The sequence below is a fragment of the Alexandromys fortis genome, unplaced genomic scaffold, assembly GCF_014885135.2.
Source record: "Alexandromys fortis isolate MF-2015 unplaced genomic scaffold, M_Fortis_MF-2015_v1.1 scaffold_74, whole genome shotgun sequence".
In the NCBI taxonomy this organism is placed as follows: domain Eukaryota; kingdom Metazoa; phylum Chordata; class Mammalia; order Rodentia; family Cricetidae; genus Alexandromys; species Alexandromys fortis.
The window spans coordinates 8550036-8577896 of NW_026068008.1; the positions used below are offsets into that span (position 1 = coordinate 8550036).

A 27861-nucleotide genomic window follows, 5' to 3' on the forward strand; every position below is an offset into this window, starting at 1 on the left:
ATTCTTAGGTTTGGTCTTTTTATTGTGTCCCATATTTCTTGAATGTTTTGTGATGAGAATTTGTTGGCTTTGCTGTTTTCTTTGATCAGTGCATTTATTTTCTCTATGGTGTCCTCAGCATCTGAGATTCTTTCTTCTATCTCTTGTAGTCTATTGATTATGCTTGTTTCTGTAGACTCTGCTCGTTGGCCTAGATTTTCCATATCCAGCTGTTCTTCCCTTTGTGTTCTCTTCCTTGCTTCCCTTTCAGTTTTCAATTCTTGCACTGTTTCCATTACCTGTTTGATCGTTTTTTCTTGGTTTCCCAGGGTCTCATGTACATATTTACTTAATTCTTCGAACTTTTTGTTATTCTTCTCATCCATTTCTATAAGGGTGTTTATTACATATTTTTTAAGGGATTCTATTGCTTTCATAAAGTCAATTTTTTCCACTTCTTCTGTGTTAGGGTGTTCAAATCTTTCTGTTGTAAGATCTTTGGGATCTGGTGTTTTCATGTTGTTTTTCTGATTAATGGGTGATGTTCTGCCTTGGCGCCTGCCCATCTCCTCCTTTCAATGCTATCTAATTGGTCTTTTAAAATCAGATCAGGTTTCTCTGCTGGCCAGAGGCTTCTCTTACTAATTGCCCTCGCTCTGTTTCCTGGCTCCTGCTGGGGGCCAAGAACCCTCTCACCCCTAAGAAGGGTTTTCTGGAACCGGTCCCGGCTCCCCGTTTGCCAGGGCCCTCGCCAACCAAAGGCCTACCTCTTTGATTTAATTGTAGTGGGGCGATCTGCTCTCGGTGTTGCGCGCTGGTCCCTGCCGCCTGCGACCTCTGCCACCGCGCTGGTCCCCTCCAGTCTCGGCGGCAGCCGTAGTTGCCTGCCTGCGCCTCCCAGCTCCGTCTGCCGTCGCCTGTGCCTCCCAGCTCCGTCTGCCGGCGCCTGCGCCTCCCAGCTCTGTCTGCTGGCGCCTGTGCCTCCCAGCTCCGTCTGCCGGCGCCTGCGCCTCCCAGCTCCGTCTCTGCCGGGCAACATGTTTTTAATTACATAGTATGTATCCTCTTTGGCAAAACAGAAGTACAAGACAAAAATCATTGTGCTGTGTGCGTGCAAATTGCGTGTTTCCATACAGTCCGCACTTGCTATTTGTACTTACAGGATACAAACTTTCAAAAGGCCTGTGCATTATCTGTCATAGTGCTGTGCCATGTGTGCGATAAGCAATGTCATTTGTCATAAGAGGACTAACTATCCCTGAAACACCTCTTAACTACTTTTTGTTTTGTTTGGTTTTGGTTTTGGTTTTTTTGAGACATGGTTTCTCCGCAATTTTGGAGCCTGTCTTGAAACTCACTGTAGACCACGTTGGCCTCGAAATTCACAGAGATTGCCTGCCTCTGCCTCCTGAGTGCTGGGATGGAAGGCATATGCCACCACCACCCGGCCTTAACTACCCTTTTTTTTAATAGTAATTATCTGGCTGGAGAGATGGCTCCGAGCTTAATAGCACTGAATGCTCTTCCTGAGGGCCTGGGTTCAATCCCCAGCACCCACATGGCAGTTCACAACTGTCTGTAAGTCCAGTTCCAGGGACTCTGGCACCCTCACACCAGTGCACATAAAAATAAAAGAAAATGCAGAAGACAGATGTTTGTATGTTATAAGCATTTGAAAGGAAAAATAGCCAAATCTAGTTTCAGAAAAATTAAAACAAAGAGGTAATACAGTTCATACAGAAATTTTTGATGGACTATTAGCTAAAGGGAGAACAGTTGAAAGTTGCAATTATTCATGACCATTAAATAGAATTAATAATTTAAAACTAAGTTACATCTGAGAACATAACTCAGTGCTTGAGTACTTATTTAGCATTCACAGTGCCCCAAGTTCAATCCAAAGCACTGTCCTACCCCCCCTGGACGGGAAGCAAAAAAAAAAAAATAGTTTACTCTCATCATCAAATAAAAACTTTTATTTTCTTAAATATTTACTGTGACAGAAGAGTACATATTTTTTATTTATCCTGTATATATGAAAATGGCATGTGTGATTCTCCACAAATATCACATACTTTAAATCCAGTACGTTCTGGCCTAATTATTATTTTCATCATCAAATTCTTGCCATTCATCCCTCAACCTAGTCCTGAATTACATAATTATTCTGAAATGTATTAAAACTTATTCAATAATATTACAGCACATCCATAATATCTGTCCTACAAACCTATGTGACTAACCCAAATTTGATGAAAGATTGCTGACGTGGAAATATTACTGCACAGGTCAGTGAAATACACGCTAGCTCCACTGGGCTAGCAAGTGAACAAAAATCTGCCAAGGAGATCCGAGGTGTTTCTCTAAAAGGGCAGGCATTTGTGTGTAGTAACTGGCCCCCTTTCAATAACTGTCTCTTTATAGCCAAAGGACATGGAAATTGAAGTCAGAGTGGAAAAAGAGTATTCTTAGTCACCTAATATCTGTTAAGTGTTCAGTGTGCAATAGTGACCAGTAGTGTCTTAAGATTATTTGTATTCTGGTTTTTAATGAGCAGAAATTTCAAAAAGATCCATCAGTAACAAAACGACATTTTACCATCCGTCTCATTCTCAGCAATGTTTGGTGGGAAAGAAACATCCTTATTTTTCACTGTGCTGTTGATTGTTCGCAGGGTGACTGTGCACGTGCGGACTGAGACTGGAAAGCAGGACTCCAGGTCAAGTTCTCACCTCATCTGCCGATGTGCTCCTGAGGGCTTGAACTTAAGTACCCACATTTATTCTTCTGTGTTTGATTATGCAGATGACATTTGCACAGCTCTATATATTACAATCCACATGAAAAGACTGGATTGTGTATAAATTTTACATCTATCAAATGTTTTTACAACAAAAGAATAAAAAACATTTATGACAGTCTTTTCTCTGAAATTTGTGAAACAGTAGTGTAATTTTTTATTTTAGAATATCAGTCAACAAAACACAAAAGGTTTTTATGGCTAATTGAAATGTTTGCTAATTTGTTAATACTCTAATACTTGAAATCCAGCAAATTCAAATAAATGAAAATTCCACTGTGAAAACCACAAAAAACTATTAACCAAAAGTTTAGAGTCAGTAGTCATATTGCCTTTTCAAAAATATCTAAAGTAGTATATTAAAATGTGTTTACAAAATTACCCATCATGATAATTATGATAAAGTTCAATCGTATGCTTGCTTTTCACAAACTAACCTTTTGAAACGCTAAGCCCCCAACCCCCTCCCCACTTAAGCTGTTTGGAGATGTCTTCCTGGGGCTGGGGTGTTCATGCTGGCATTAGAGCCTTTGTAGGAGCAGAAGTGCAAAGCTGCTCAGTAGCCTCTCAAAGACAAAGACAGTGCAAAAGATCCTGCATGCACAAACTAGAAAGAGGCTCCCGAGTAGAGTCAGCAATCCCTGTGCCTTGATCTTATGAGACTATAAAGTTCTATAGTTTAGATGGCTAATTTCTGATGTTGTATGGCATAATAGTTTTATAAATAGTAATAATTTCATTTCACAACAGTTTCTGACCTAGTAAACATAGCAGAATGTTCGTTGATTAAAATCTCAAGAAACACGTTTTATTACAATCAATATTATTAATTTGTAAAAATTTTTGATTTGCTTAATATAAAATTTTATAGGTAGTTGCATTAGCTGATTGTTTTCATTTTATTTTAGATTCGTTATCCCAAATTTTGTTTGCTATGTTCTTTGCACTAAAACAGTGGCTAATAAAATATCTGTGAAGGCAAAACAATACTTTTGTTTAAAATGGTTTTCAGGATTTACTAGTTGATGTTGTCAGTTTTCCTTCTCATTTCAGTGCCTTTTTTTCTCTCTACTGTTAAATTAGGTATTATTCCTTCATGTAGGAACATTATTTTCTACCAAATGATGTTTTTTAGTCACCTAATATTTAAGTGTGAGCAACATTCAGTGTATGTGAACACTAAGTTGTCAAAGATGTTTATACTGATTCTCAAGTTTGCAAGTAAAATGAAGGGTGGAAACAGATTTCCTCATCTCATACCTGTGTAATTTCACTGTCCCTTCGTAGTTTAAGATATCACTAAGCACAAGCTGCTGCGAGTAGCCCAAACAATATGATTACTGGGAAACAAATATATAATTTGGTAAAGCACGCTTTCTAAAGGCAGGTACGGCAAGAGTTGGAAATCCAGCCTTCAACAGGCGATCTTCTATTCCCGCGAAACGAGTCTTTTTTTTAGTATTTTATTTTTTTAAAATTTTTATTTCTTTATTAAAGATTTCTGTCACTTCTCCGCCACCGCCTCCCATTTCCCTCCTCCTCCCCCAATCAAGTCCCCCTCCCTCGTCAGCCCAAAGAGCAATCAGGGTTCCCTGCCCTGTGGGAAGTCCAAGGACCACCCACCTCCATCCAGGTCTAGTAAGGTGAGCATCCAAACTGCCTAGGCTCCCACAAAACCAATACGTGCAGTAGGATCAATAACCCATTGCCATTGTTCTTGAGGTCTCAGTAGTCCTCCTTGTCCGCTACGTTCAGCGAGTCCGGAAACTAGTCTCAACACTTGCACCTGCTGAGACACGGGAGCCGCCCCCAGGTCGCCCGCCTCCCCGCCCCTCCGCGGAGAGTGCGTTTCCAAGCAACGCCAGCGGCGTCACTTCCTGCCATTTAAACTCAGGCCCACCCTCGAGGCGCCGACCGCTCGCCCGAGTCGCGAGCTCTCTGTGGTGCGCGCGCGCTTCTCGGAGCGGCTGGTGGACGCGAGGGCGCCGAGGGCCGGGAGGGAGTCCGCGCTCCTCGTCTGCTCGGCGGCAGAGCGGCTCCCGGCGGGCGGCGGCGATGGCGGCGGCGGAGCCCGCGAGCTCTGCCCAGCCCACGCCGCGGGCCCAGGCCCAGCCGCCGCCGCCGCCGCCTGGGGCGCCGTCTTCGCAGCCGCCCGCGGCGCTCAGCAGCCGGCACGAGAAGAGCCTGGGGCTGCTCACCACCAAGTTCGTGTCTTTGCTGCAGGAGGCGCAGGACGGCGTCCTGGACCTCAAAGCGGTGAGCGGGCGCTTGGCGGGGACGCGGCGTCGGGGCGACCGGGAAGCGGGGGGTGCAGGATGCGGCCCCTCCGGCGGGTAGGCGCGTGGCCCTGCCCACAAAGAGCACCCTGAGTGGCGACCAAGGCCCAGGCACCCAGGAATGGGCGCTTTGCTCTGGACTCACTCAAGGTGGGTTTGCTGTTGGAAACCGACGCCTTAATGGACCGCTCTATAGGACTTTATTTCTGTTTGAAGAACTTGCGTGCTAGTTCTTCCGAATGAAAGGAAAACGAGAAAACTTCCACACCTCGCCGCTAAAATAATAGTTTTTAGAAGGGGAAACTCTTCATCGACAGTTAGGAAGTGAGATTGGCTTTGTTGACATAATTTGGAATCTTAGGGTTTCTAGATGTGAAGATTTGCTGTCGCACAAAGAGTTTTGTGACTTACAGACTAAGCTGTGGAATTGCTTAGTAAAGTTTATATGGTTTTATAAGAATGTTTGCTTCGTTCTTTGCTACGGTTCAGGCTTTTTCAAAAAAAAAAAAAAAAGTTCATCAAAAGCTGTTCAGTCATACAGTGATTTAACCGTTCCTGGCAGGACTTGGAAGGATTCCACAGCGCAGAGGGGGGAAAAGGAGTCCGTGATCATGTGAATAAAAATCCAGCCAGTATACTGAGGTTAAGAAAGAGCCAATACTTTAAAAAACAAACAAAATTGCTAAGGAGTCTCCAATCACAGCGAACCGCCTCTGTGACTCCTTTACCTGGCTGTATTGGGAAAACTCGCAGCACCCAGGGACTAAGTCCTATGCCACCTTCCTGGCTTGAAGCCATTCCCATCCTCACTTCTGTGCCCAAGCAATGGAAAAAGTGTCCGAGCTGGAGAAGTTTGCTGTCCATCCTCTTGTGGTCCAGTGGGCGGCACTGGATTGTTGGCTCTGAAATTGCCCCCTCTCGTGGGGGTAGATGCCAGTAGGCTTCCATTCTTATTTGGAAATATTATTCCTGGGACTTTTTTTTTTTTGGTCACTTTTGAAAATTCTTTGTATTCTCATTCATATTCTCTCTCCCTCTCCCTCCCTCTTTTTCCCTCTCCTTGCCCCCTTTTTTCCCCTTCTCTCCCCTTTCCCCCCTTCCCTCAATCTTTTTCCCTCCTTAAAAGTACTTTAATGGGCATCTACGGTATTCAGGTTGAAATGAATTAAAATGGTATGGTTTCCAATTTCACTGGCAGTAATGAGGGCAGCAGAGAAACCCCTGATGTTACAAACACCCATTGAAATCTGCTCTTCAGAATTAAGTTCAGCTGTAGCCAGTGACTGTCAATATTTTAAAAGTCAGGAAATCCCGGAACTTTTTGGGTAAAATGGGGGTTTGATGATTCATCCTGAAACATGCTCAAAACTCAGAACAAGATATCTTCCCTTCCAGATTTGGATATCTGGCTTCCTTCACCTGGATGACAGCAGGTTCAGGCATCAAATAGCAGTTTGATATGCAAGAGTCTTATTTCAGTTATCTTGGATCTGTCCTAAAGAAATGTTCACAGATTGCTGTAATGATGTAAGGGTTAATGATTTATTCTGTTTCCTAGGTAGAAAAACATTTTATTTATGCATACAATTCATGTTTATAAATACATAAAAAATATACAGGACAACTTACAGTGAGGCTGTTTCTCATAGTACATCATGAAGTATTAAGATATCCTAACAATATGTGTTGAAGATGGTCTTGTACTGACACTAAATTTCTATCTGAAAAATTTAAAACACTTTCTTATTATTTTTTAATTCTGACTCTAAGTAAAGAACATTTTTCTGTATAAGCTATTGATACAGGCTTTGCATTTAATTTTTTAATTAATAAAAGAATCCAATTTTGTGAAAAATCACAAATATAAAAATATACTAACTTTCCCATCAAATATCTGAGTGACTGTAAAATACTGAGGACTGTGTAAATGGTGCTGCCCCAGTGTGAGCCTGATACACAAACTTAGGGAAGTTCTGGGTTAGGCCTGCCAAATGAGAGTGAGCGTTAGCAGCTAGGCTTAATTTCTGTGCTGTACTGCCTTTCTAGTAGTCCTTAAAAATAAACTTAAGTTTGCATGTGTCTCTGTGAATCAGGAAAGAAAAATGCATGATTTTACTCCTACGGTAGGCAATGGGCATCTGTCTGCACAGGAGGGCACTGATGGCAGATTCCGTAGAGATAGATTAAACTGATGTTTTCTTTTTCTGTAGCTTAGTAACTGTGAACAAGAGTGTGGGTAGGTGTTCTGAAAATTCCTTTTCACTATACTTCACATATGGAGTTTCTATTTTTAACATCTTTGTGCCATCTTGATCTTTGTAAACATAATCTGGGTTGTGTATGTTGTATACTATAACTACCTAAGTTACAATTACCTGAATGACACCTAAGTATTGGTGTGTTCTCTCCCAGATCCAGACACATACGTAATAAATGACCTAACTATACACCCTAGACAAGACATAATTCAACCACAAGTCTGGTAGGTAACAAGGTTTCTGAGGTAGTTGACACAGGGAGGTATGCATGAAGCATTTCAGGAGTTCGATGCTTGCTTGAAGTTTCTCAGGACAACATCACTCCTGGATATATGCTATGCGTGCTGAATTGTAAGTGGGGTCTGGAATAGGATGTATTTGTAGAATCTATGTTCATGTCAGTGTTACTCTAATAGTCAAAAGATGGGTAACTCAGATGTCTTCCAGAGGATAATCAATTGGGATATGCAGGCCCAATGAGGGGCTTTCTGCTTTAGAAAGATATTCTGACATGTATAGTGGAGGTGATCCTTGAGGACTTTATACTGAGTAAACAGACAAGTGCTGTATAATCCTTTTCCTTAATTTTTATTTTATGTGTATGAGTGTTTTGCCTGCATGTATGTCTGTACTACATGTTGTATGTGGAGCCTGCAGATGACAGAAAAGGGCATCTGGTTCCCTGAAATTGGAGTTACAGGTGAGGTGAGAGCCATTCCATGGAACTAAACATAGGTCCTCTGGAAGAACAGCCAGTACCTCTACATTAAGTGCTGATCCATCTCTCCAGACCCTGTTGTATGATTTTTATTTGAGTATTTAAGAGTACTCAAATTCTTAGAAACAAAGCAGGAGAATGCTTGCCAGAAGATATGGCAGTATAGAACAAAAATTCTGCAATTGATAATGAGCTTATAGGCTGAAGAGTCAAAACTTTTCAAAACTCTTAGTGTCCCCCATCCCATTCATTAATATGGAACTACATTTGAGGGAACTTTCATAAAAAGAAGGCTGAGTTAAATGACGTTATCAAGGTGTGCCCTATTAAATCTCCTCAGTGTCCCTGTGACAGCAAATTTGGATACACAGAACCAGTAGGACAGTTCACACAGAATAGAACATGTTAGAGCAAAGCAGGAGGGGAAGGCATGGGAGATGAGGGAGGGCAGTGGGACAGGGTGTCAAATAAGAACAGATTAAATATAATGACATGTTGCAGTGTACCAACCAAACCTTTGTATGCCAGGCAAAATAATAATTATATAAAAGGATTTTCAAACTATACAATTAATGGACGCAGGCAGATTTCAATTTATAGACTTCAGAGGATCACTATGGTTTTCCTAGTTATGTAGACACTATCAAATACCCTTTTTCTCCTTGATTATTCTTTGGTGACTTGCATAAGAAAAGAAAAGAACTTTCTTTTTAAAAGCTTATAAAGAGTTGATTAAAATAGCATCAGAAAAATATTCCAAATTTTTAGTACAGTGGCAGTCAGAGTAGCCAGACACAGGGTATTCTTAGATGCAGTTTCTTTGGGGCAGAGCATTGATGCGAATTGAAACACTTACTGTGTAAATAAATGGTGCTGCAGGAGGGGCCCTTCTGCTTAGTGTAAGTATTTATTGGTATTTCATTTCCTTGTTGATTTACGGCCCCTACAAGCCTGTTAGGAATATTTTCCTAATGCAAGCTCTCTGCCGAAGCAAATTCCCAATCCAGCCAAATCAAAACAAGCCAAATTAAAGAGATATCCAGGTTTAATGGGAGTTCTGCACTCTAGGGAGCCCTGAGGGGCCAGGAACGCGACCACCAGGAGGAAGAAAAAAAAGACCACATGTTCCTCTTTTGGGGGTTCACTTAAGCATTCTTGGGAGTGGTCCTGACACCTCCCCCCACCCCCGGGAGGGGTCAGGACCTGGCCTGCTGGGATATGGAGTTCAGACCAATACAAACGCTCAGGCCTGGAGGCTGGAATAGATGCAAGGGGCTGGGGTCTATGCTCCCAACTTAACAAAGCCCATTGGAAACAGAATGTTTTTGCTCTGACCTTAACTACTCCCCTTTCTTCCCAGGTTCATAGCATTTTTAACATCTCTCTTTTTTGTGCTAGGGATTTCACCTAGGGATCTGTACAGGTTTGGCAAGTGCTGTCATTGTAGTTTTTAGATTGCTCTTTCTTTTCCTTTTTAGATTTATTTATTTGTACTGTTGTTTTGCCTCGTGCGTATCTATGTGCACCACCTGCTTGCAGGGCCAGTGGAAGTAGAAAGAGGCGTTGGTTCCTTGGAACTGGAGTTCCACATGCTTGTGAGCCTCCATGTGGGTGGTGCTAGGAACCAAACCCAGATCCTCTGAAAGAGCAACAAGTGCTCTTCTTAACAGCGAGGCCATTTCTTCAGTCCCTACAGCTTGATGCTTTAAACGCCATTTCTCTCTCTCTTTTTTATTTCTTTATTACTTTATAAATAATACCAATCAAAATTCCCATTTCCTCCCCTCCATCCACTTCCCTCCCACTCCCCCACACACCCTTTCCCCCAACTCCCTTCTGTCCTAAGTGAGGGTAAGGTACCCTGCCTTGTGGGAAATCCAAGCTCTCCCATCCCCATCCAGGCTTAGGAACGTATGCATCCAAAGAGAATAGGATCCCAAAAAGCCAGTACATGCAATAGAGACAAATCCCAGTGCCATTATCATTGGTCCCTCGGTCTTCCCCAATTGTCAGCCACATTCAGAGAGTCCGGTTTGATCACATGCTCGTTCAGTCCCAGTCCAGCTGGAGTTGGTAAGCTCCCCCATTAGCTCAAGCACACTATCTCAGTGGGTGAACCAACCCCTCGTGGTCCTGACTTCATTGCTAATATTCTCCCTCCTTCTGCTCTTCAATTGGACCTTGGGAGCTCAGTCCAGTGGTCCTATGTGGGTCTCTGTCTCTATCTCCATCCATCGCCAGATGAAGGTTCTATGGTGAGATTCAAGATAGTCATCAGTCTGACTATGGGACAAGACCAGTTCAGGCACCCTTTCCTCTACTGCCCAGCATCCTAGCTGGGATCATCCCCGTGGACTCCTGGGAACCCCTCCAGAGCCAAGCCTCTTGCCAACCCCAAAATGGCTCCGTCCACTAAGATATCTCCTTCCCTGCTCCCATATTCGTACTTCCTCCATCTCAGCCATCGCTCTCCCCAACCCTCCCCTTCAACCCTCTCTCTTTCCTCTCCCCTTCCCTCTACCCTCATTGCCTCCATGCTCCCAACTTTTGCCTGGCAATCTTGTCTACTTCCAATTTCCAGGAGGATCTATATATGTTTAAACACCATTTTATGAGATATTATCTGCATAGATATAGACTTAAGAATATATGAGTTTTTTTTTATTTTCAGTAAGCAAATAAGTGGAAATTAAATTTCTGCTTTTCTGCCTTTATCAACCCCTTATGGAACCTATAGTGAAGTTTTACTTAAGTCGCCTGTTAAGTCGAGCATATACTGAATTCTTATGCCCAAATGATTTATGTCTTCTGAGTTGTATAAAATGTTTTGTCACCATTTTATTTTTTGAATAGAGAACTAATGTAAAATTTTACCCTATTATTCTTTAGTTTTATGGGCTTTGATGAGTTATTGTGATCTTTACATTAGATAGCATCTATAAAGTCCTGTTACCCTATTACTGCAGGTTAAAATCAAGCATTTTACATGTTAATTATAATGAGCTGTGTGTGAAATTCGGTAATAATTAAATCAAGGAAATAGAACAGCATAAAGAGCCATATCTTAGGGTTTCTAGTGATGTGAAGAGAGCCCATGGCAACTCTTCTGTTTGTTTGTTTTGGGTTTTTTCAAGACAGAGTTTGACTGTGTAACAGCCTGGGCTGTGAGCTCACTTTGTAGACCAGGCTGGCTTCAGACTCACAGAGATCTGCTTGCTTCTGCCTCCTGGGTGCTGCTATTAAAGGCATGCGTCACTACCGCTCGGCCCATGGCAGCTCTTACAGAGAAAAACAGTTCAGAGGTTCAGTCCATTATCATCATGGTAGGACATGCCATTCACATAGATTTCCTTTCTTCTGTTTTCTTCTCACTAAGACTCTTCTGATAGCAAACAGAGAAGACACTTTGAAGTATGAAGTCTAATTTTCCCTGTGCTCAAAACTGCCTAGTGGCTTTCCATGTCACTGGAATTAAAAGCTGATAGCTTCACAATGACCCAGAAGGTCTGTTGTCTCTCTTTTACTGCTACCAGAAACCACACCCATAGAATCTCGCCTACAGGAATGCTCACACATGAACTGAACAAGGAGGGCACCAACAAATATGCCAGAATGGACAGGGAAAAGCCAATGAGGCCTCAGCCCCACACAAAACTATAGGCAAGTGAGGAAAGTTGGGAGCAAGAGAGGTGGTTCTCCCTAGGGAAGAGCAATCCAATTGGATATCCAGTGGTAAGTGGTCAGCTCTGAATAGGTTATGTATGTATGTATGTATGTATGTATGTATGTATGTATGTATGTATGAATGAATGAATGTAAATGGTTGACTGTGGTTGGGACATATAAGTCACCCTTTCCTTATTTCCTCCCATTGCTTTTCATGATGGTGTCTTATCACAACAGTAGAAACCCTAATTAAGATAGATGAGTGAGTCAAGTAGTGATGACCTGCAAGAGCTGGTAAACATGTCTTAGGCTGTAAATCACATTTGTTAATATAGAATATGTGCTGGAAATTGTCAGGAGGGCCATTTAACTACTATTTCATAAGTACCATGAATTGTATAGTGGGATCCTACATTACTGATTTAGGCTGTTGACTCTGAAAACAGAGCTGTTGGGTAACCTCATTTCTGAAGTTCTTTCTTAGTGGGGAGCTGATCACAGGAATTCCTTGGTCTTCATAATGTCCATTCGGGTTCATCATGATAGTATTTGTGTTTCTCTAACCTTGTAGGAAAGAAACCACCATGCTTTTTTTAAAAAAAATAATAATAATCGCTAGAAACACCACTATGTTTAGGATTTTTATTTCTTGTTGATTTAATAGTGCAATAAAACTTTTAAAACGCAAATCATTATTAAACAAATTTATAATTTGTGCATACATATAATGCTGACTCCCTTTATTCCTTAATTGCCAAAAGGCTCAGATACATAAAGAGTAAGGCTGTCTTTTGATGAGATTCTTATAGGAAGTGAAAGACTTAACAATTCCTTCTCAGCTTAGTCTTTGAGGTGACAAAAATTACTACTGTGTTGTTGTATTAGAGATATGGCTTATGTTGTGACAGCATTTTTTTCTTTAACATCTTCTACTGTTTAGATGGAATAATTTCTCTGGTATTTGCAAAGTCTGGGAAATGCTTCAAATATATCTAGTTAATGTTTTCAGGAGACTGAGTGGGTGATATTTGGGACAATCACCTCTCTCTCTGGCTTTATATATACATGGTACTTTCTTTGTTCTTTTTGTCCTAAACAGGCTGCTGATACTTTGGCTGTAAGGCAAAAGCGAAGAATATATGATATCACCAACGTCTTAGAAGGAATTGATCTAATTGAAAAAAAATCAAAAAATAGTATCCAGTGGAAGTAAGTCACAAACCCTACCCAAAACCAATACTAGGTAGAAAATGAACATCAGAGCTTTCTTTTTCACAAATGTTCAGTTTTAGTCAGCTAATCACATCAGACTTCTGTCCCCAGGACAGACTCTCTAGGCTTGCCTATCTGTCCATTATGTGTTGGATGCTTCCTTGTTCTCGCCACTGTTTCATGTATTACCTATGGCATCACTATGTGCTTCTGACAGGTACATTCTGCTTTTAGAATACTTTCTTTGGCCTTAGACTTTTTTGTTGTTGTTGTTAAAATTCTGCCCCAAAACCAGATATAGTTATCTTCATTAGCACCTCAATGTACATCAGGAGACTGTTTAGTTATCTTCACCAGCACCTCAGTGTACATCAGGAGACTAACTGTTTAGCTTTGATGTGATTTTGGCCCCTCAGTCACTAGCTTGGCCTTCCGGGTGTTAAAAAAGCATTGTAGCATATACTTAGAATTTCCAAAACATATTTCTTGTCATTAACTTTTTGTATTATTCGAAAGTTTTTTGTTTTTAAGATTTACTTATGTGCATTTGGTATTTTGACTGCATGTATGTCTGTGTGAGGATGCAGATTTCTTGAAACTAGAGTGACACAGTTGTTAGCTGCTATGTGGGTGTTGGGAATTGAATCCCGGGTCCTTTAACTGCTGTGAGTCATCTCTACAGTCCCCTTTCAGATTTTCTAAGCAAGTACGTTTAGAGCTTTGATGTTTAAATTATGTAAGGATTTTAATGTGTGGTTTTCAGAAGAATGTAAACGCATTTGATTAACCTTTAAGTCAATTTTATTACTATAAAAATTAAATGCTATTAAATGGGTGTCTGATCCTGTGAGTATTTATTCTTATGGTTTTAAGGGGTGTAGGCGCTGGCTGTAATACTAAAGAAGTTATAGATAGATTAAGATTTCTTAAAGCTGAAATTGAAGATCTAGAATTGAAGGAAAGAGAACTCGACCAGCAGAAACTGTGGCTACAACAAAGCATCAAAAATGTGATGGAAGACTCCATTAATAACAGATATCCTTCTGAGTAAGTTATTCGTCATATAGCACAAAATGTAGTACATCTTTAGTACTCAGATCAGTTATCTGGTTCTTAAGCAATTAAGTTTTACAAATATAACATTTTATAGCTCTCTAATAACAGACTGGTAGTTTAAAAATACTATCATTTTAAGTTGTATGGTATTAACATTCTTGTACTGAGGGGAAAAGATACATGTTCTCTCAGCATATGACTGGCAGGATGCAGTATTGTTGCTTAGTACAGGGGTCTGAATATTATTGCTAAGTATATATGGTACTTTAAATAATTATGTCCAGTTCTAGCTTTCAGTTTTGAAAAACTAATTTTTTAAGGAGTGTCATAAGTTTACAGTCCTTGATGCTTCTTCCTAATACTAACCCAAGACTGGTTTCTCCTACTACCTAAAGGGATATTAATGCCGCAGGGTATATGTTCCTTTCATACCACTGTCTATGGAGATCTCTTGTGTTTGTCTTCCTTTGCAGTTAACCCCCCCACACACACCTCATAAAAATAGTTCAGTAATGTATACAATATATTCATCATGTTGTCTTGTTACTTTTGTGTGGGAGTTAGAGCTCTGTAATCACGTGAGAACAATGGGAATTTTCAAGCTGTATCCCATGGAAACCGAAGATTTGCAAACCATTTAAGTGATCTAGAATTTGTTGCTTAACAAGATTTTGGTCATTTACAAGCGTCTAAACTGTGACTGTACATATACTGTATAACTTAAATAGTGGTGATTTTGATGTGTCGAAAATATATCTGTCTGGGAAAAGGGTGCCCTGCATTTAGCCAATTCTTAGAAATGGCAAGGGCTTAACCAGGAGTGAAGTTGTAGTCTTAGACCATACATCTGGCCTATACACCCAGGAGGCAATATTCCTTCTACTTCATCATCCCAGGACCAGGAAAAGGCAACCTGGGATCCTATAGGAAAGAGTTGGTCAAAATTAATCAAACTAACCAATTCTGAAGTGTTTCTGTTTCTCCTTCCCTGCCTTACTTTTCATGTGAAGGCCCAAACAAAGATTCTAGACTAATGCTTTCGCCTACCTTCTAAACTCATTGCTCTGTTTCCCATCTGTGACACTTCTGTCTTTAGGAGCTATGAGTGTAATATATTTTGTTTGCCAGAGCCTCCTCTCTTTCTATGGCCATACAACTTAAAAAAGAAGCAGTGATGATGCTCTTTCGCATCCATTCCCATGCACTCACACCTCTAGTTTATGTACCATTTTGCATCATAACCCAAAAGTCCTGAGATGTCACAAACCAGAATGGCTACTTATTAAAGCAACATATAGAAACTCTGCCTACAGACTTTTGATTGTCTTTGTCTTTCTAAGGACTTGCACTTTTTGTCTCCCCATGTTATATTGCCTTCATTCATTTGATTTCAATTTGGACTTCAGGTTTATTAACAAGTGTATAGGCCTTGATAGAAATGTTGTTCCTTAACTCTTATGACAGTACGTTTTCTTATGTAACTCACGAAGACATCTGCGATTGCTTTAATGGTGAGTACTGTTAGCCTTTTCTTACATACTTCCATTTGTTTATTTGGTTTCTCGAGACAGGGTTTCTTTGTCTAGCCCTGGCTGTCCTCTGATTTAGACATCCACCTGTCTGTGCCTCCCAAGTGCTAGGATTAAAGGCACGAGCCACTGCATTCTTCCTTTGAACAACCTGTTGACTGTAGTTTCTCACAATCCCCCCATACACTCAGCCTGTATTTATCAGGAGTTGTCTTTCTCTGTAGTCGTGTGCTGACAGGCTGCTTACAGATGTTTTCATGGCAGTAACCAACCATTTTCACAGCTTTTACTTTATGTGTGGGAGGGCACAGGAGCCAGGGGATGAGGAACTTAAATGAGCAGGATTTAGCGGACTTTTCAAGGTCCCAGGAGCATAGGAACTTGAAACATAAGCATTGTTTCATGAAACTGTATATAGCAGGTACTAGTCACAGGTGGAACCCAGGGAACTCTTGAGGAAAGTTAGGTGAATCTGTTTCATAGTGATGCCTCTACCTTACTATATAGTTAAGTATGACCTTCTGATCCCTCCTGCCTCTTCTTCTTTGGTTCTGAGTTATAGGCATTGTGCCATCACTGCCGATTTTTGCAGTGTTGGGGAAAGACCCCGGGGCATTGTAGTGGGCAGGCACTCTGCCAGCTGAGCTACACCTCTAGCTGCTTTTTTATTTAATTTCTGATAGGTTTTCAAGTGGGCCTAAAACTGGCCTAGAGCTCACTGTGTAATAAAGGTTAGCCTGGAATTCTTAATTCATCTGCCTTCACCTCTCAAATGCTGGGATTAAAAACATGCATACACCAGCACACCTGGTAGCCTGGTAGTGAATCCACACTTTTTTGACTTTTCTCTCATTCTCACCACGTCCTTTGAACTATGGCATTGCATTCCTACAGTTAAGTATTTATCATTTTATTTTATTTTGCCAGGTGATACACTGTTGGCCATTCAGGCTCCTTCTGGTACACAGCTCGAAGTACCTATTCCAGAAATGGTATGTAGCATAGCTTTGATACAAGTGAAAAAATAATTCTGTTATCTCAAGAGAGGCAAATGTATTTTCTTGAGCTAAATAAGAACAAATAGTGTATGGACACGAATTATTGGTATCTGAAAGCACTGACACCTAAATTTGGGTGCCTTTAACTTTAGTAAAAGTAGCTAAATGAATCTATACTTCTCCCCTATTCTCACAGTATTTAGGAATTTGCATTATTGTGTTTTAAACCTTTAAGAAACAAATTGCCTTTTGGAAAAGGAAGAATTTTGTATCTATGTAGGAAGTCAGGTTCAGTTGTCTTTTGATTAAGGGTGGAAAAGTTTTGGTTTCTGAAAGTTGCATATTTAAACAGGATGTTTAGATAACCACAGTCATGGTAGCTTACTCCAGAAGATTGGAATTCATGCATGTGGACACTTTGTACATTACTGAGCACAACTAAGTAATATTACAGACAGTGAAATGGATGGTGGTGTAGAAACTTGAGTTTTAAAACCAACCTGGACTACACAGTGAATCTGTCAAGTAAAGATGAGAGGGAGGGATGGGAAAGAAGTGAAAAGAAAGCAAAAGGAAAAAGTAGGGCAGGGAAGGAAGGAAAAACGGGACAAATTGATTGTTTAGAATTCAACAACTACCTGTTTGATGATACCAAAGCTTACCTTTTAGGGGCAAGTGGCTTAGAGACCTTAATATTACATTCTACTTTGGTCTTTTAGTCTCCAGTGTTGCAACCTAGTGACTTTGTCATGTGAGTTTAGTTGTTAGATCTTAATGACTTTGCCTGTGTTTGTTTTAATGTTTTATGTTAACTAGCAATGATTAAACTCATTTGTTTATGCCCAATGACTTTAAAGGGTCAGAATGGACAAAAGAAATACCAGATAAATTTAAAGAGTCACTCAGGACCTATCCATGTGCTACTTATAAACAAAGAGTCAAGTTCATCTAAGCCGGTGGTTTTTCCTGTCCCCCCACCTGATGACCTCACACAGTCTTCCTCCCAGTCCTCAACGTCAGGGACTCCACAGAAATCCACCATGGCTGCTCAGAACCTGCCCGAGCAGCAAGTTTCTGAAAGAAGCCAGAGTTTCCAGCAGATACCAGCTACAGAAATATCTTCAGGTTGGTAGAAAGTCTTTGATCTAAAAATTTCAGGTGAAAATATGAATACTATATGAAACAGATAAGAGCGTTTATCTGAGGCAAAATAAGCTTATTCGATGTTTTAGTGTCCTCTGTAGTCTATAAACCCAGCACTAGGATAGTTATTATAAGGAAGATTCTGAAGCAGACCCTGTCTTTCTATATTGTTAGACATAATATGTATGTGTGTATGCATATGTATATGCATTTTGAGGGAAAGAACCCATAAGGAATACTTAAACCATTTTTACTGAAAACTTCACACTGGCGCGGAATTGAACAGTATGTTATGATCAACAATTTTGTACATACTCCTGCCACAGGCAATTTCAAGCTATCCACCTGAATCACTGATCTATTAATATTAGCCATGGTGTCATATGAGATACATATTTGTATGCATGTATGTGTATAATGCACGTTACAGGAATATCTAATCAGTAACAATGTTTAAACTATATAGAACTTTTGTTTCTGAACAATTAACAAAAGTCACTACAGATATTAAAAGCTGTGTTATATAGTTTATTGTTTGCTAATGGGATATTGCTTCTAATCCTAAATTTCACAATCAGTAACAGTGAAACTAGACATTAATGGGACATGGGTTGGTTTTAGCTTTGTGTTCCATACATACATCTTGCTTCTAAGTTTATATACTCTAGCTGAAGAGCTGCACAAGAGAAAGTATAGTGTTGAAGAAAGTACTAATTAATTCCAAATTAATTGGAATGTATGAAGTAAATAAATTGTATATGCTTTAGCTTAAACCCAGTTGGTACCCTGGCTTCCAAAGAACATTTTTAAAAAATTTCTGTGTACCATTTGTTATAGTGAGAGGAGTTACTTGGGGACACATTAGAGGTTTGAAATATCAGATGAAAATGCTAGCTAATAAACCAGCTTTGTATGAGGGTAAGCAGACATTAGTTGTGCAATGGTGATTATGAGGGTCTGGTGACTTGGAAACTTCAGAGATTGAAGATGAGATGTTTGCAGTTTCCACAGCTGAGACAACCTAGGACTAGAATAGGGTGCAATGAGGGGGATAGAAAAGAGAAGTAATAAGCTGAAGAAATATTGTTTAAGCAAAGCAAATAAGTTTTGGTGTGTAAGGTACAGAAATAAAAATGAACAGGAGAAATGAAGTGTTGCTGAGTGAGTCAGATTATATACTCTTTACAGACTCAGTTTTAGAAGAATGGGGTCTTTTCCTCTGTGTCTTCAGTTTGCAAGTTTAAAGGCATGCCAAGAAAAGTGGTTTCTCATGAAATTGTCTTCCCAAAATGTAGTGGTACTTTTAATTTGTTTCTGCCAATCAAACTAGTGATGTGATTACCACTATTGAAATGTAATTGCCTCTATCATATTTGTGTTTTCAACAGGGTCTATTGGTGGAGACATCATTGATGAACTGATGTCTTCTGATGGTAGGTAGCTGAAGATTTTACTACTGGATATACCTCACTATCCTAAAGTGTAAATGCCATGTGACTCAAGATTATAGTAGGCATCTTTTAAAATTCATATTTACTTACATTTTTAGGAAAAGAACCCAAAAGGAATACTTAACCACTTTCATTAAACTATTCACATACTGGCACAGGAGTAATGAATAGTATGTCACAAGAAGTAATTTCAAGTTAACATTGGCCATAGTGTCATATGAAATAATCATTAAAAATCTGTTATGTATAGTATGCTAGATCATAACCCATGTAGAAACCAACTATAACAATGAATCTTTTTTTTGCAGTGTTTCCTCTCTTACGGCTTTCTCCTACCCCAGCAGATGACTACAACTTTAATTTAGATGACAATGAAGGAGTCTGTGATTTGTTTGATGTTCAGATACTAAATTATTAGATTCCATGGAAACTTGGGACTGTTATCTACCTCTAACTGTAACATTGTAGAATTCTTAATAACCTAAGTATTTAAAATTATGAATGTAACACCATTTTAGTTCATCGAGTCTGAAATATTCTTCACTAACATTTACTTCACAAAACTTGAAAGGGCTCTGCCTGTTTCAGGGGGGATGATTAACTGTCGACCAGCATGCCCCACCAGTGATTATATTCAATTTCTTTCAAAGCTGAATTCTGTTGTAACTTCTCCTAAGAGAAAAGTTAAAGCAGACTTCAGGTCACCACACCAAAACATTGCCCAGAAGATTTTATTTGTCTATATTTTTACTGCCACAAAGTTATATCTATGTGTCCTTCAGACATTCACTGCCACAGATAAAGTGAAGGGCGTCACTATTGAGTGAAGAGATTTTGTGAAGTGCCTTCTGTTTTAGCACTTTAAGCCTATCAGTTTGCTGACTTCTGACATTCTACTTTCCTAGAGTATAGGAAAGATCTGTTTATGTAGTTTGTTTTTAAAATGTGCCAATGCCTGTACATTAACAAGATTAAAACAAATAAAGTTGTATAAAGCATTCAATTTATTGATCTTTGGGGGAGTGTCACTGTGTTACAATTGAGCCATTAGTCTGGTTGCTTCATCAACATTAGCTGGTTCATTTTCATGGTGCTTCTGAGGAATCAAAGGGGAAAAAGTTAAAACAAGCTAAAGTTTAAACAAAAGCAAACTAAACCAACTTGAATACAAGCTGCTACCTAGTTTAATTCTTCTAGTTTACCTTTGGAAATAAAGTAAATTGTATATTCAGACTTCATGTATGACCTAAAATGCTATATACACCAAAATGCCAGGTAAAAAAATGCTTATACTTCAAGTGTGTTAGCCTTCACTTAAGTGAATTTCTACTTACCAGCTCCTTCTGCACAGATTTCAGAGAAAGGCTTTTTGAAAAGCTTGCAAGTTCTTTCTGTATGTTTATAAAAGCTCTGTTCATTCTGTTGACTTTTTCATCATTCATAATGTTTATCTGTTAAAAAAAAATTTACACTCTCATAACTATTGAAGTACTGGGCTGTGTAAATGTCTCAAACACTCTCTCCCACGCCTACCCGTCATGCATGTGGCACAGACACACAAAAAAAAGTTTTTAAAAAGTCTATAAACTCTACCAAACTGATAATCCACACAAAAACTACTGTTGGCTTTTTAGGAAATTTAGTCAGAAAGTTTGGATTTTTAAAAACATCAATTATATGGATTTTCCTCATGCTTAAGACAGATCAAAATCTGTGCTCTAGAGCTGGTTTCAGCAGCCGCATCATATGGTTCACAAGTGCCTCTAGCCCATTCCGAGAGGATCTGACTCCTCTTCCAGAGTCTGCAGGCCCACATACAAGTACCAGATGATGCACACAGACTTCTAGATTTTTATGTGACCAGTCCTGGCTATGGCATTTAACTATCATTAATAAAGCAAGAAACCTGGATCAGATACTTTCAGTCCTTTTGAATAAACAACTCTTGAGCCCTTTTCTGGACACTTATTTCCTATGTGCACTAGCCCTCAAGTCTGAGCATAGAGAAGAAATGGTGTATTCAAAGCTGCTACCAGGATCTCTCCTTCAAAGCCTCTGGCTTCTTTGTACCACATTCTTCGTGAGAACACCAATATTCCCTATTGTCACCCAGAAATACCACAATTATCTGCTGCTTTATCAGAGTTCACAGACTCTGACCACTCTATATATGGAATCACTGTTTAGTGAGTTCAGTGTATCTAGTCTAATGGCCTCTTCCTCTCAAGGCCCTACTCTGTGGGATCTAACAGTGGACCCTCTGCTTCTACAAGACACCTTCTTACCACTTTTTCAAGTCACAATAAAGTTCACTCAAAACACTTCAATCCTCACAGTCCACCTTATCCCTTTATCAGCATGGATTTCATACTATCAATCCCTATATGCTTTTCTTTCTCTCATACTTTGACAAACTTTGCTCGGTAACCTGGCTAAACACAATTGACCCAATCTGAGTCCAGATCTTAAGCTGACTGAAGTCATAACTGGCTGACTGGCTTCATTAAATTCACTGTCAGAAATTTCAATCTCATTTAAATAAAATTTAATAAAGCCACTTTCTGAAGAAATTATTTGATACTAACTCCAAGTAGCCTACCTACTTTCTCTGATCCTATCAGCTTATGTAAAAGTTCTAGTGTCTTAAGGTTCAATAAAATAATATTCCTCAAATAGACTATGAACATGCTGCTGTCAGGTTTCCCACTTTAGTATCAGCTCTTTTTCATGCAAGTCTTTGCAACTACAAAGAAAAACCTGTGGAAAACTCGCTCCAAACTCCTATCTTACCCAACTTTACTTCCTTTATAATTAGAAAATCACAAATATCCTTTAGAAAATGTATTCCAGTCCTTGAGAGATAAAAGCCAGTTTTTAATGGACATTTATAACAACTATTACATCCTAGAGAGACTGATCACTTACTATTTAAGTTAGGAAACACTCGAAGTACACAATCTACTTAATCGTGAGAACAATTTCTCAGTTACTTTGAAGTATAAAGATTTACCAATTTTTTAATGTGTATGTGTGTGCATCTGCATAAGTTTATGAGCACCACGTGCATACAGGGAGGGACAGAGATCAACAAAGGTTTTCAGATCCCCTAGAACTGGAGTTAGTAAATTGTGAGCCCCCATGGGATACTTGGAACTCAACGTGGTCCTCTGCAAAAGCAGTAAATGGTCTTAATTGCTAATCCATCTCTCTAGAACTTTTTGTATTTTTCATTTTATAGGTTTTGATGGGAGAAGGGAGTTTCAAGACATTGTTTTCTCTGTGTAACCTTGGCTGTCCTAGAACTTGCTCATTGGCCTCAAACTCAGAGATTCACCTGCCTCTGCCTCCTGAGTACTAGGTAAACACAGTCAGCACCAAGCCTGGTTCCATTTGATAGGCTAAGATACTAGTTACGAAGCTGCTGCTGGATACTGTAAATCTCTGCTAGTGGAATCTCAAATCCACTTCAGAGTGAACTAGTAAGAACTGCCCTCCATACTGTTTTAACAGTGACTTTTGTTAATGTTTTGTTGTTGGTTTTCAACATCCCCCCTTAAATTTTTATTTTAAAAGGAAGGTTATCTTAATATTTGAAAAATAATCTTACCTAGTAAGAAAAGCTAAGAATTTCTGGTTTAAGTAACAAGATCCTATTCACTAATTTCCAAGTCCACTTTATAAACAATAAAGTCAGACAGACTACTTAAATACTCACCTTCTTAAGATTAGTAGTAACTGGTTTTGCCTTGTTTTTAGCCTTGAAGGTTTTTTGGCTGGCTATATGAAATACATTCCTGGACTTCTGCCCTTTTAATTTGTTCTTGGCCATTGTCTAGAAAAGAAAAGGATTCAGTCAAACTGCTTATATTTTGAGGCACAAATAGCATAAATTTTTAAGATCATCTTAGTTCTGATTATTTTAAAAATTGCTACATAAATCCCATGTCGTGCACTCTAGACATTTTGTGAACAAATAAGGCACATATATCTCAATCTTTCTGTGTCCCCAGCACCAGGCCTGAGAACACCAGTTAGTATTTACTAACTGAATCTGGTACTGTCAACACACACAAGCAAAACTTCTTCTTTGCAGCATCTTATAGTAGTAACTGGCAACAATTCTACGAGTTCACATGCCAATATATTATCCTGGTATAGTAGTATATTAGATACTGAATACTATTTTCTTCTCCCTTTTACTTTCTTCTCTCTCGTACCCCATCAAAAACATTCCTCAATCTTGTACTTCCTACCTCCCTCATCTGCCTTCCAACAATTTCCCTGATAATTTATATCCAAATTTTTTTTTACACTGAAGCCTTGTTTTCTTTGCTTAGGCTAAATGCGGATTTAAGCCATAACTTCTACCTGAGAAGTTTCTGCCAAATCTGTTTAAGAATTTATGTAAAGAATTTTTAAAATACTAATATTTAACATTTATTGAGCTTTTACTATATATAGTCACCGGACTTACGTTCTATGTGATTTAACTCAGTCATTCTTCACCACAACCCTTTGGTAAGAACTATTATTCTGATTTTACAGATTAAAAAAATGGTGCAAAGAGTTTGCCAAAGTTTAAGGGTTTGTCTTGTTTGTTCGCAAACACACACACACACACACACAGAGGTTCGTGCTAGTGCACACCTTTAATCCCAGCTCTCGGGAGGAAGGAGCAGGCGGATCTCTTTAAGTTCCAGGCCAGCCTGCAGCCAGGGCTACACAAAGAAACCCTGTCTCGAAAAATCAATACTTACGTACATACATACATACAGACACACTAGACAGTAGAAAATATATTATTACAGGAGTAAACAGTAGACAAAAAGCTAAACTGATTTACTAATGAGTAGTACGTCTGAAGTAATAATCGATAATTAAATATAACAGAAAGCAGCATAAAGCATACACAGGTGTAAAGGTGTAACACACTCGAATGACTAGATACGTTTCCTATGCTAGAAGAAGAACAGTTCGAGCACAGCAACAACCTAACTGAAGGCAGGGACTGGGAAAGCTGTGTGGCGAAGACAGTCAAATCACAGGCAGCCTGCCACGGGGTGGCCGCACGATTTCGGTCCACAGCCCGGAGGAACAGGCATCTGCGGAGGAGGCGGAACAGAGCCGTCGGCGCCGCTGCAGCCGGGCCCAAAGCTTTCGCCCCAGCCGCGGACAAACCTCGTAGGCGTCTCACCAAACCCCCAAATCCCACGCGGCCGCTCAGGCTCCCAGCGACGCCACTCACAAACTCAGGACGCAGGAAGTTCCCTGAAGAAGCCGTGGCCCCGCCCACCGCAAGGGCCACGACGAGCGGGGTCGCGCCCAGCACGTACGATCCTCGTTCCTCTTAGCCCAGCCCTTCACGCTCGGCCCTCAGCGATAGCCCCGCCCCTTCCCCGAGGCCCCGCCCACCTTGAGGGGCCGCCCTGGAAGGGAGCCCGGAGCCGTGGGGGAGGGGCGACCTTTTTCCCATCGCTAGTCTCCCCGGCATTTGACCGGGAGGCGAGCCGGGGCGAGACCGACAAAGCCGAAGTCGGGCAGTCGCGCCTGAGAAACTCGAGGTCACCAGCCGGCTGCGGGCTCGGGGATGTCCGGCAAGTGGCGCTGCGACACTGAAGAAAAAGTTCACATCCTTTTCACGTTCTTACTTCAATGTTCCAAAAAGAAAATTTCTTACAAGATATCTTTCACAATAATATATTGTGCAAAATGAATTCATTAGAAACCTTTGAGAAAACTCTGGAGAAGCCGCTTCACCTTCCGTCTTTGTGCGTCTGCTCGTTTCACATAAGCGCATTTCCAAAAAGTCTATTCACATTTTTCAAGAAACTACTCACATAATTGTTTCCACATGTTTCTACTTGTTTCCCAGACGTCACGGGGAAAGTTTTCAAATGAATGAAATGTTGGCATTTATATGCAAATTTTGTATCTTAGAAGCATCCTGACTACTGGTTGCTCTGCACCAAAATAAAGCAGTGATACCACTGCCTTCTGCAAGAGAGGGCACCACTGAGGCCCAGGGCAGAACCGCTTCTAAGGTCTACCACAGCTGGCATCCTATGCACCTAATCAGTCCTTCATCTGTTTGTAGAATGATGATCAATTCTGCTGCAATGAATCATTATATTATACCCGTCAAAGAAAATGATGGAATAAATTCCGTAAGGAAACATAATTGCCTGTTAACACACATTTATTTTTTAATCTTTCTGAAGATCCACCTTTAAAGTACGTTAAAATGAAAGAAAATTCAAAATACCTGTGAAGCTCACATATGTGATAATGTCCTTGGAGCAGAGCTCTCTTGTCCCACGCAAGGCAAAAAATAAAAATAACAGTCTGTTTTGTGTCGTTTGGGGAATGACATCAAAACTAAAGCAAAGCTACAGAAAAACATTAAATTTTGCCAAACCAGAGTTATAAATACTGATACAAAGAAGAGAGACATAATTATGTTCCTTAAATGTGAAATCATTGACAAGTTTGTACAAGACAAAGCAATATATGCAAAAGAATGTCATTAAAGTGGTAAAATCTGTGGAGGGTAGCTTTTAGTCTAAAATTATGATATAAGGCTACATCTACCAAGGACCAAGGAAATAGCATAGTTATACAAGTGAAAAGAAAAGCCTTCTACAAGACAAAAAGACATTAGTTTCTGTTTTATTTTCTATATCCAACAATGCAACCTTCATTTATTTCCCTTTGCCTCTTTTGTAGAAGGCTATTGTCCCTTTCAGACATTTTTTTTTTCTCAGTATCCCTTTCTGGATAACCACTTTTGTTACATCAAGTGGTCCTAGCCAGGTAATGAAGTTCTTCTCTAAGGCCTTCCCAACTAGAGCCAGGGGAAAAGTTGCCATTTGGACTTAATGATGTTTCCTTGGAATGCTGCAAAACTGGGGCTTCAAACCACTGACCATCTCATTCAGGAACTGGGAAGAAATGAAGGTGCCACAAAGGGAAAACAACTAGGTGTTTGAAAAATGGTCTGGTAGTACAGCTGGTAGTAGAACCGGAGAATTCATGATATCATTTGATTCCCTGGATTCAGTAATGGCTAGAACAATCTTCCTCTTCTCAATTATCAAAGGTAAAAGATTACATTGGAGAGACCAGACCTAACTTGGACCTTTTTTCCTTTGTACCGAAAAGAGTTTTGACTTGCCTACTTACTTCACAGAATTATTGTACAGAGTTCATGAAGTCTAAAACAAGAATAAGATATTACTCTGATAAAGATAAGGCACATGTTAACTTTACAAATGCCATTTTATTCTGTGAACTATATGACCTGTTAAGTATAGAAAAAGCATGCATGGTGACTTTTGAAAGCCTTTAAAAACATTTACAAAGATCATATTACCAGGGTTTGTTGTCACCCAGGTTGGCTCAAATTTCAGGCTTACTGATTTTGGTCTCCTCACTTGTTCGGATTAGAGGCATACACCACACCACCTGGCTGGCCTGCACTTTTACTGGCAATCTTGGAAATGAATAAAGTCATCTTACAATGCATGTCTGTTTTAGTTATTTGTCTTGTTGTTTCAACACAATACCTGAGGAATGAAACTCAAGGAAGGGGCTATTTTGGCTCACAGACCAGTGTGGTGAGAAGTCTCCACAGCAGGACCATGAAGCCGCTGGTCATGCTGCATCTACAGTAAGAAATCAGAGAGAAGGGAATGTACCCCCTCAACTCCTTTTCCCCTTTTTACTCAGTCTGAGACTCTAGATCAGGGAATGCTATCTTTCACATTCATGGTGGGTCTCAACTTCCCCATTAACCAAATATAAAATTGTTGCAGAAAGAGGGCTGCTTGTTCATTCCAGCCTCCCAGAAACCAAAATAATCACACAAAACTGAATGAATTAAATCACCACTTGGCCCATTAGCTCTAACTTCTATTGGCTAAATTTTACATATTAATTTAATCCATGTATTGACACATGACAGTGGCTTACCAGGTAAAGTTCTAACCGGAATCCATCTCAGGCTGAGGATTCATGGTTTCTCCCTGACTCTGCATCCTTTCTCCCAGCATGTCATTTAGTTTTCCCCACCTACCTAAGTTCTGCCCTATCAATAGGCCAAGGCAGTTTTCCTTGTTCATCTTCCTCCGTTTTATTAGTCATATATCCAAGGTAATGCTGCCAACTACTTTTAGGATTGATCTTCCCACCTCAACTAACCTAATCAAATTATCTTTCATGGGCATACCCAAGCAGTAACCTAATCTGCAGAATTCTTCAGAAACATACCCAAAGAATCATTTCCTAGATTATTATAGAACAAGTCAAATTGATAATCAGTGTTAGATATTAACAAATCTAAAGTGGTCAGATCATCACGAGAAAATCCTAAAAGAAGGATTATGATTGGTCACTAATGGCACTGAACATTTTCGTTTTTTTTTTTTTTTGAAAAATTACTGCCTCCTCCCCGTTTCCCATTTCCCTCCCCCGCCTCCCACACATCTCCCACTCCTCCCACTTCCCTACCCCTCTCCCCCTCCCCCTACTCCATTCCCCCTCCCTCTCAAGAATGATGAGCAGGGGCTGGAGAGATGGCTCAGTGGTTAAGAGTATTGCCTGCTCTTCCAAAGGTCCTGAGTTCATTTCCCAGCAACCACATGGTGGCTCACAACCATCCGTAATGAGGTCTGGTGCCCTCTTCTGGCCTGCAGGCATACATGCAGACAGAATATTGTATACATAATAAATAAATAAATAAATAAATAAATAAATAAATAGATTTAAAAAAAAAAAAAG

General features: G+C 40.0%; 3 protein-coding genes across 5 annotated transcripts in view; 2 read left to right on the top strand and 1 right to left on the bottom strand.

The window, feature by feature from the left end:
• Positions 1–2896, top strand: part of Lrrcc1 (leucine rich repeat and coiled-coil centrosomal protein 1) — a 45948-nt gene extending 43052 nt beyond the window's left edge. The window contains exon 19 of the mRNA XM_050161764.1: positions 2654–2896. Coding sequence (XP_050017721.1) covers positions 2654–2677 — 24 coding nt within the window. The 3' untranslated portion in view covers positions 2678–2896. The remainder of the gene's footprint in view (positions 1–2653) is intronic.
• Positions 2897–4661: 1765 nt separating this feature from the next.
• Positions 4662–20084, top strand: E2f5 (E2F transcription factor 5). Its single transcript, XM_050161769.1, has 8 exons — positions 4662–5035; positions 12797–12906; positions 13783–13944; positions 15433–15476; positions 16422–16486; positions 17350–17617; positions 19024–19068; positions 19395–20084. The coding sequence occupies exons 1-8, from the start codon at positions 4835–4837 to the stop codon at positions 19502–19504; spliced, it is 1005 nt and encodes a 334-aa protein (XP_050017726.1). The 5' UTR covers positions 4662–4834; the 3' UTR covers positions 19505–20084.
• On the bottom strand, positions 20073–24471 carry Rbis (ribosomal biogenesis factor). 3 transcript variants are annotated; one of them, XM_050161780.1, is made up of 4 exons: positions 24332–24471; positions 22802–22918; positions 20421–20537; positions 20073–20182 (listed from the first exon to the last, which is right to left on the bottom strand). In XM_050161780.1, exons 2-4 carry the CDS (start codon positions 22913–22915, stop codon positions 20120–20122), a joined length of 294 nt encoding a protein of 97 aa, XP_050017737.1. In that variant the 5' UTR covers positions 22916–22918; positions 24332–24471; the 3' UTR covers positions 20073–20119. The 3 variants fall into 3 exon arrangements, with proteins under 3 accessions (XP_050017737.1, XP_050017735.1, XP_050017736.1); XM_050161778.1 differs by having other exon boundaries at positions 24265–24426; XM_050161779.1 differs by lacking the exon at positions 24332–24471 and adding an exon at positions 24078–24258.
• Between the last annotated feature and the right edge of the window lie 3390 nt (positions 24472–27861).

What these genes read in the sequence shown, in the direction of transcription:
- E2f5 (XM_050161769.1), top strand. Translation starts at nt 4,835, where the DNA reads ATGGCGGCGGCGGAGCCCGCGAGCTCTGCCCAGCCCACGCCGCGGGCC. An exon ending in AGCTACAGAAATATCTTCAG is followed by an intron (nt 17,618 to 19,023) that starts GTTGGTAGAAAG and finishes TGTTTTCAACAG; the next exon opens with GGTCTATTGGTGGAGACATC. An exon ending in TGAACTGATGTCTTCTGATG is followed by an intron (nt 19,069 to 19,394) that starts GTAGGTAGCTGA and finishes TTTTTTTTGCAG; the next exon opens with TGTTTCCTCTCTTACGGCTT.
- Rbis (XM_050161780.1), bottom strand. Translation starts at nt 22,915, where the DNA reads ATGGCCAAGAACAAATTAAAAGGGCAGAAGTCCAGGAATGTATTTCAT. An exon ending in TTACTACTAATCTTAAGAAG is followed by an intron (nt 20,538 to 22,801) that starts GTGAGTATTTAA and finishes TTTTTTTAACAG; the next exon opens with ATAAACATTATGAATGATGA. An exon ending in AATCTGTGCAGAAGGAGCTG is followed by an intron (nt 20,183 to 20,420) that starts GTAAGTAGAAAT and finishes TTGATTCCTCAG; the next exon opens with AAGCACCATGAAAATGAACC.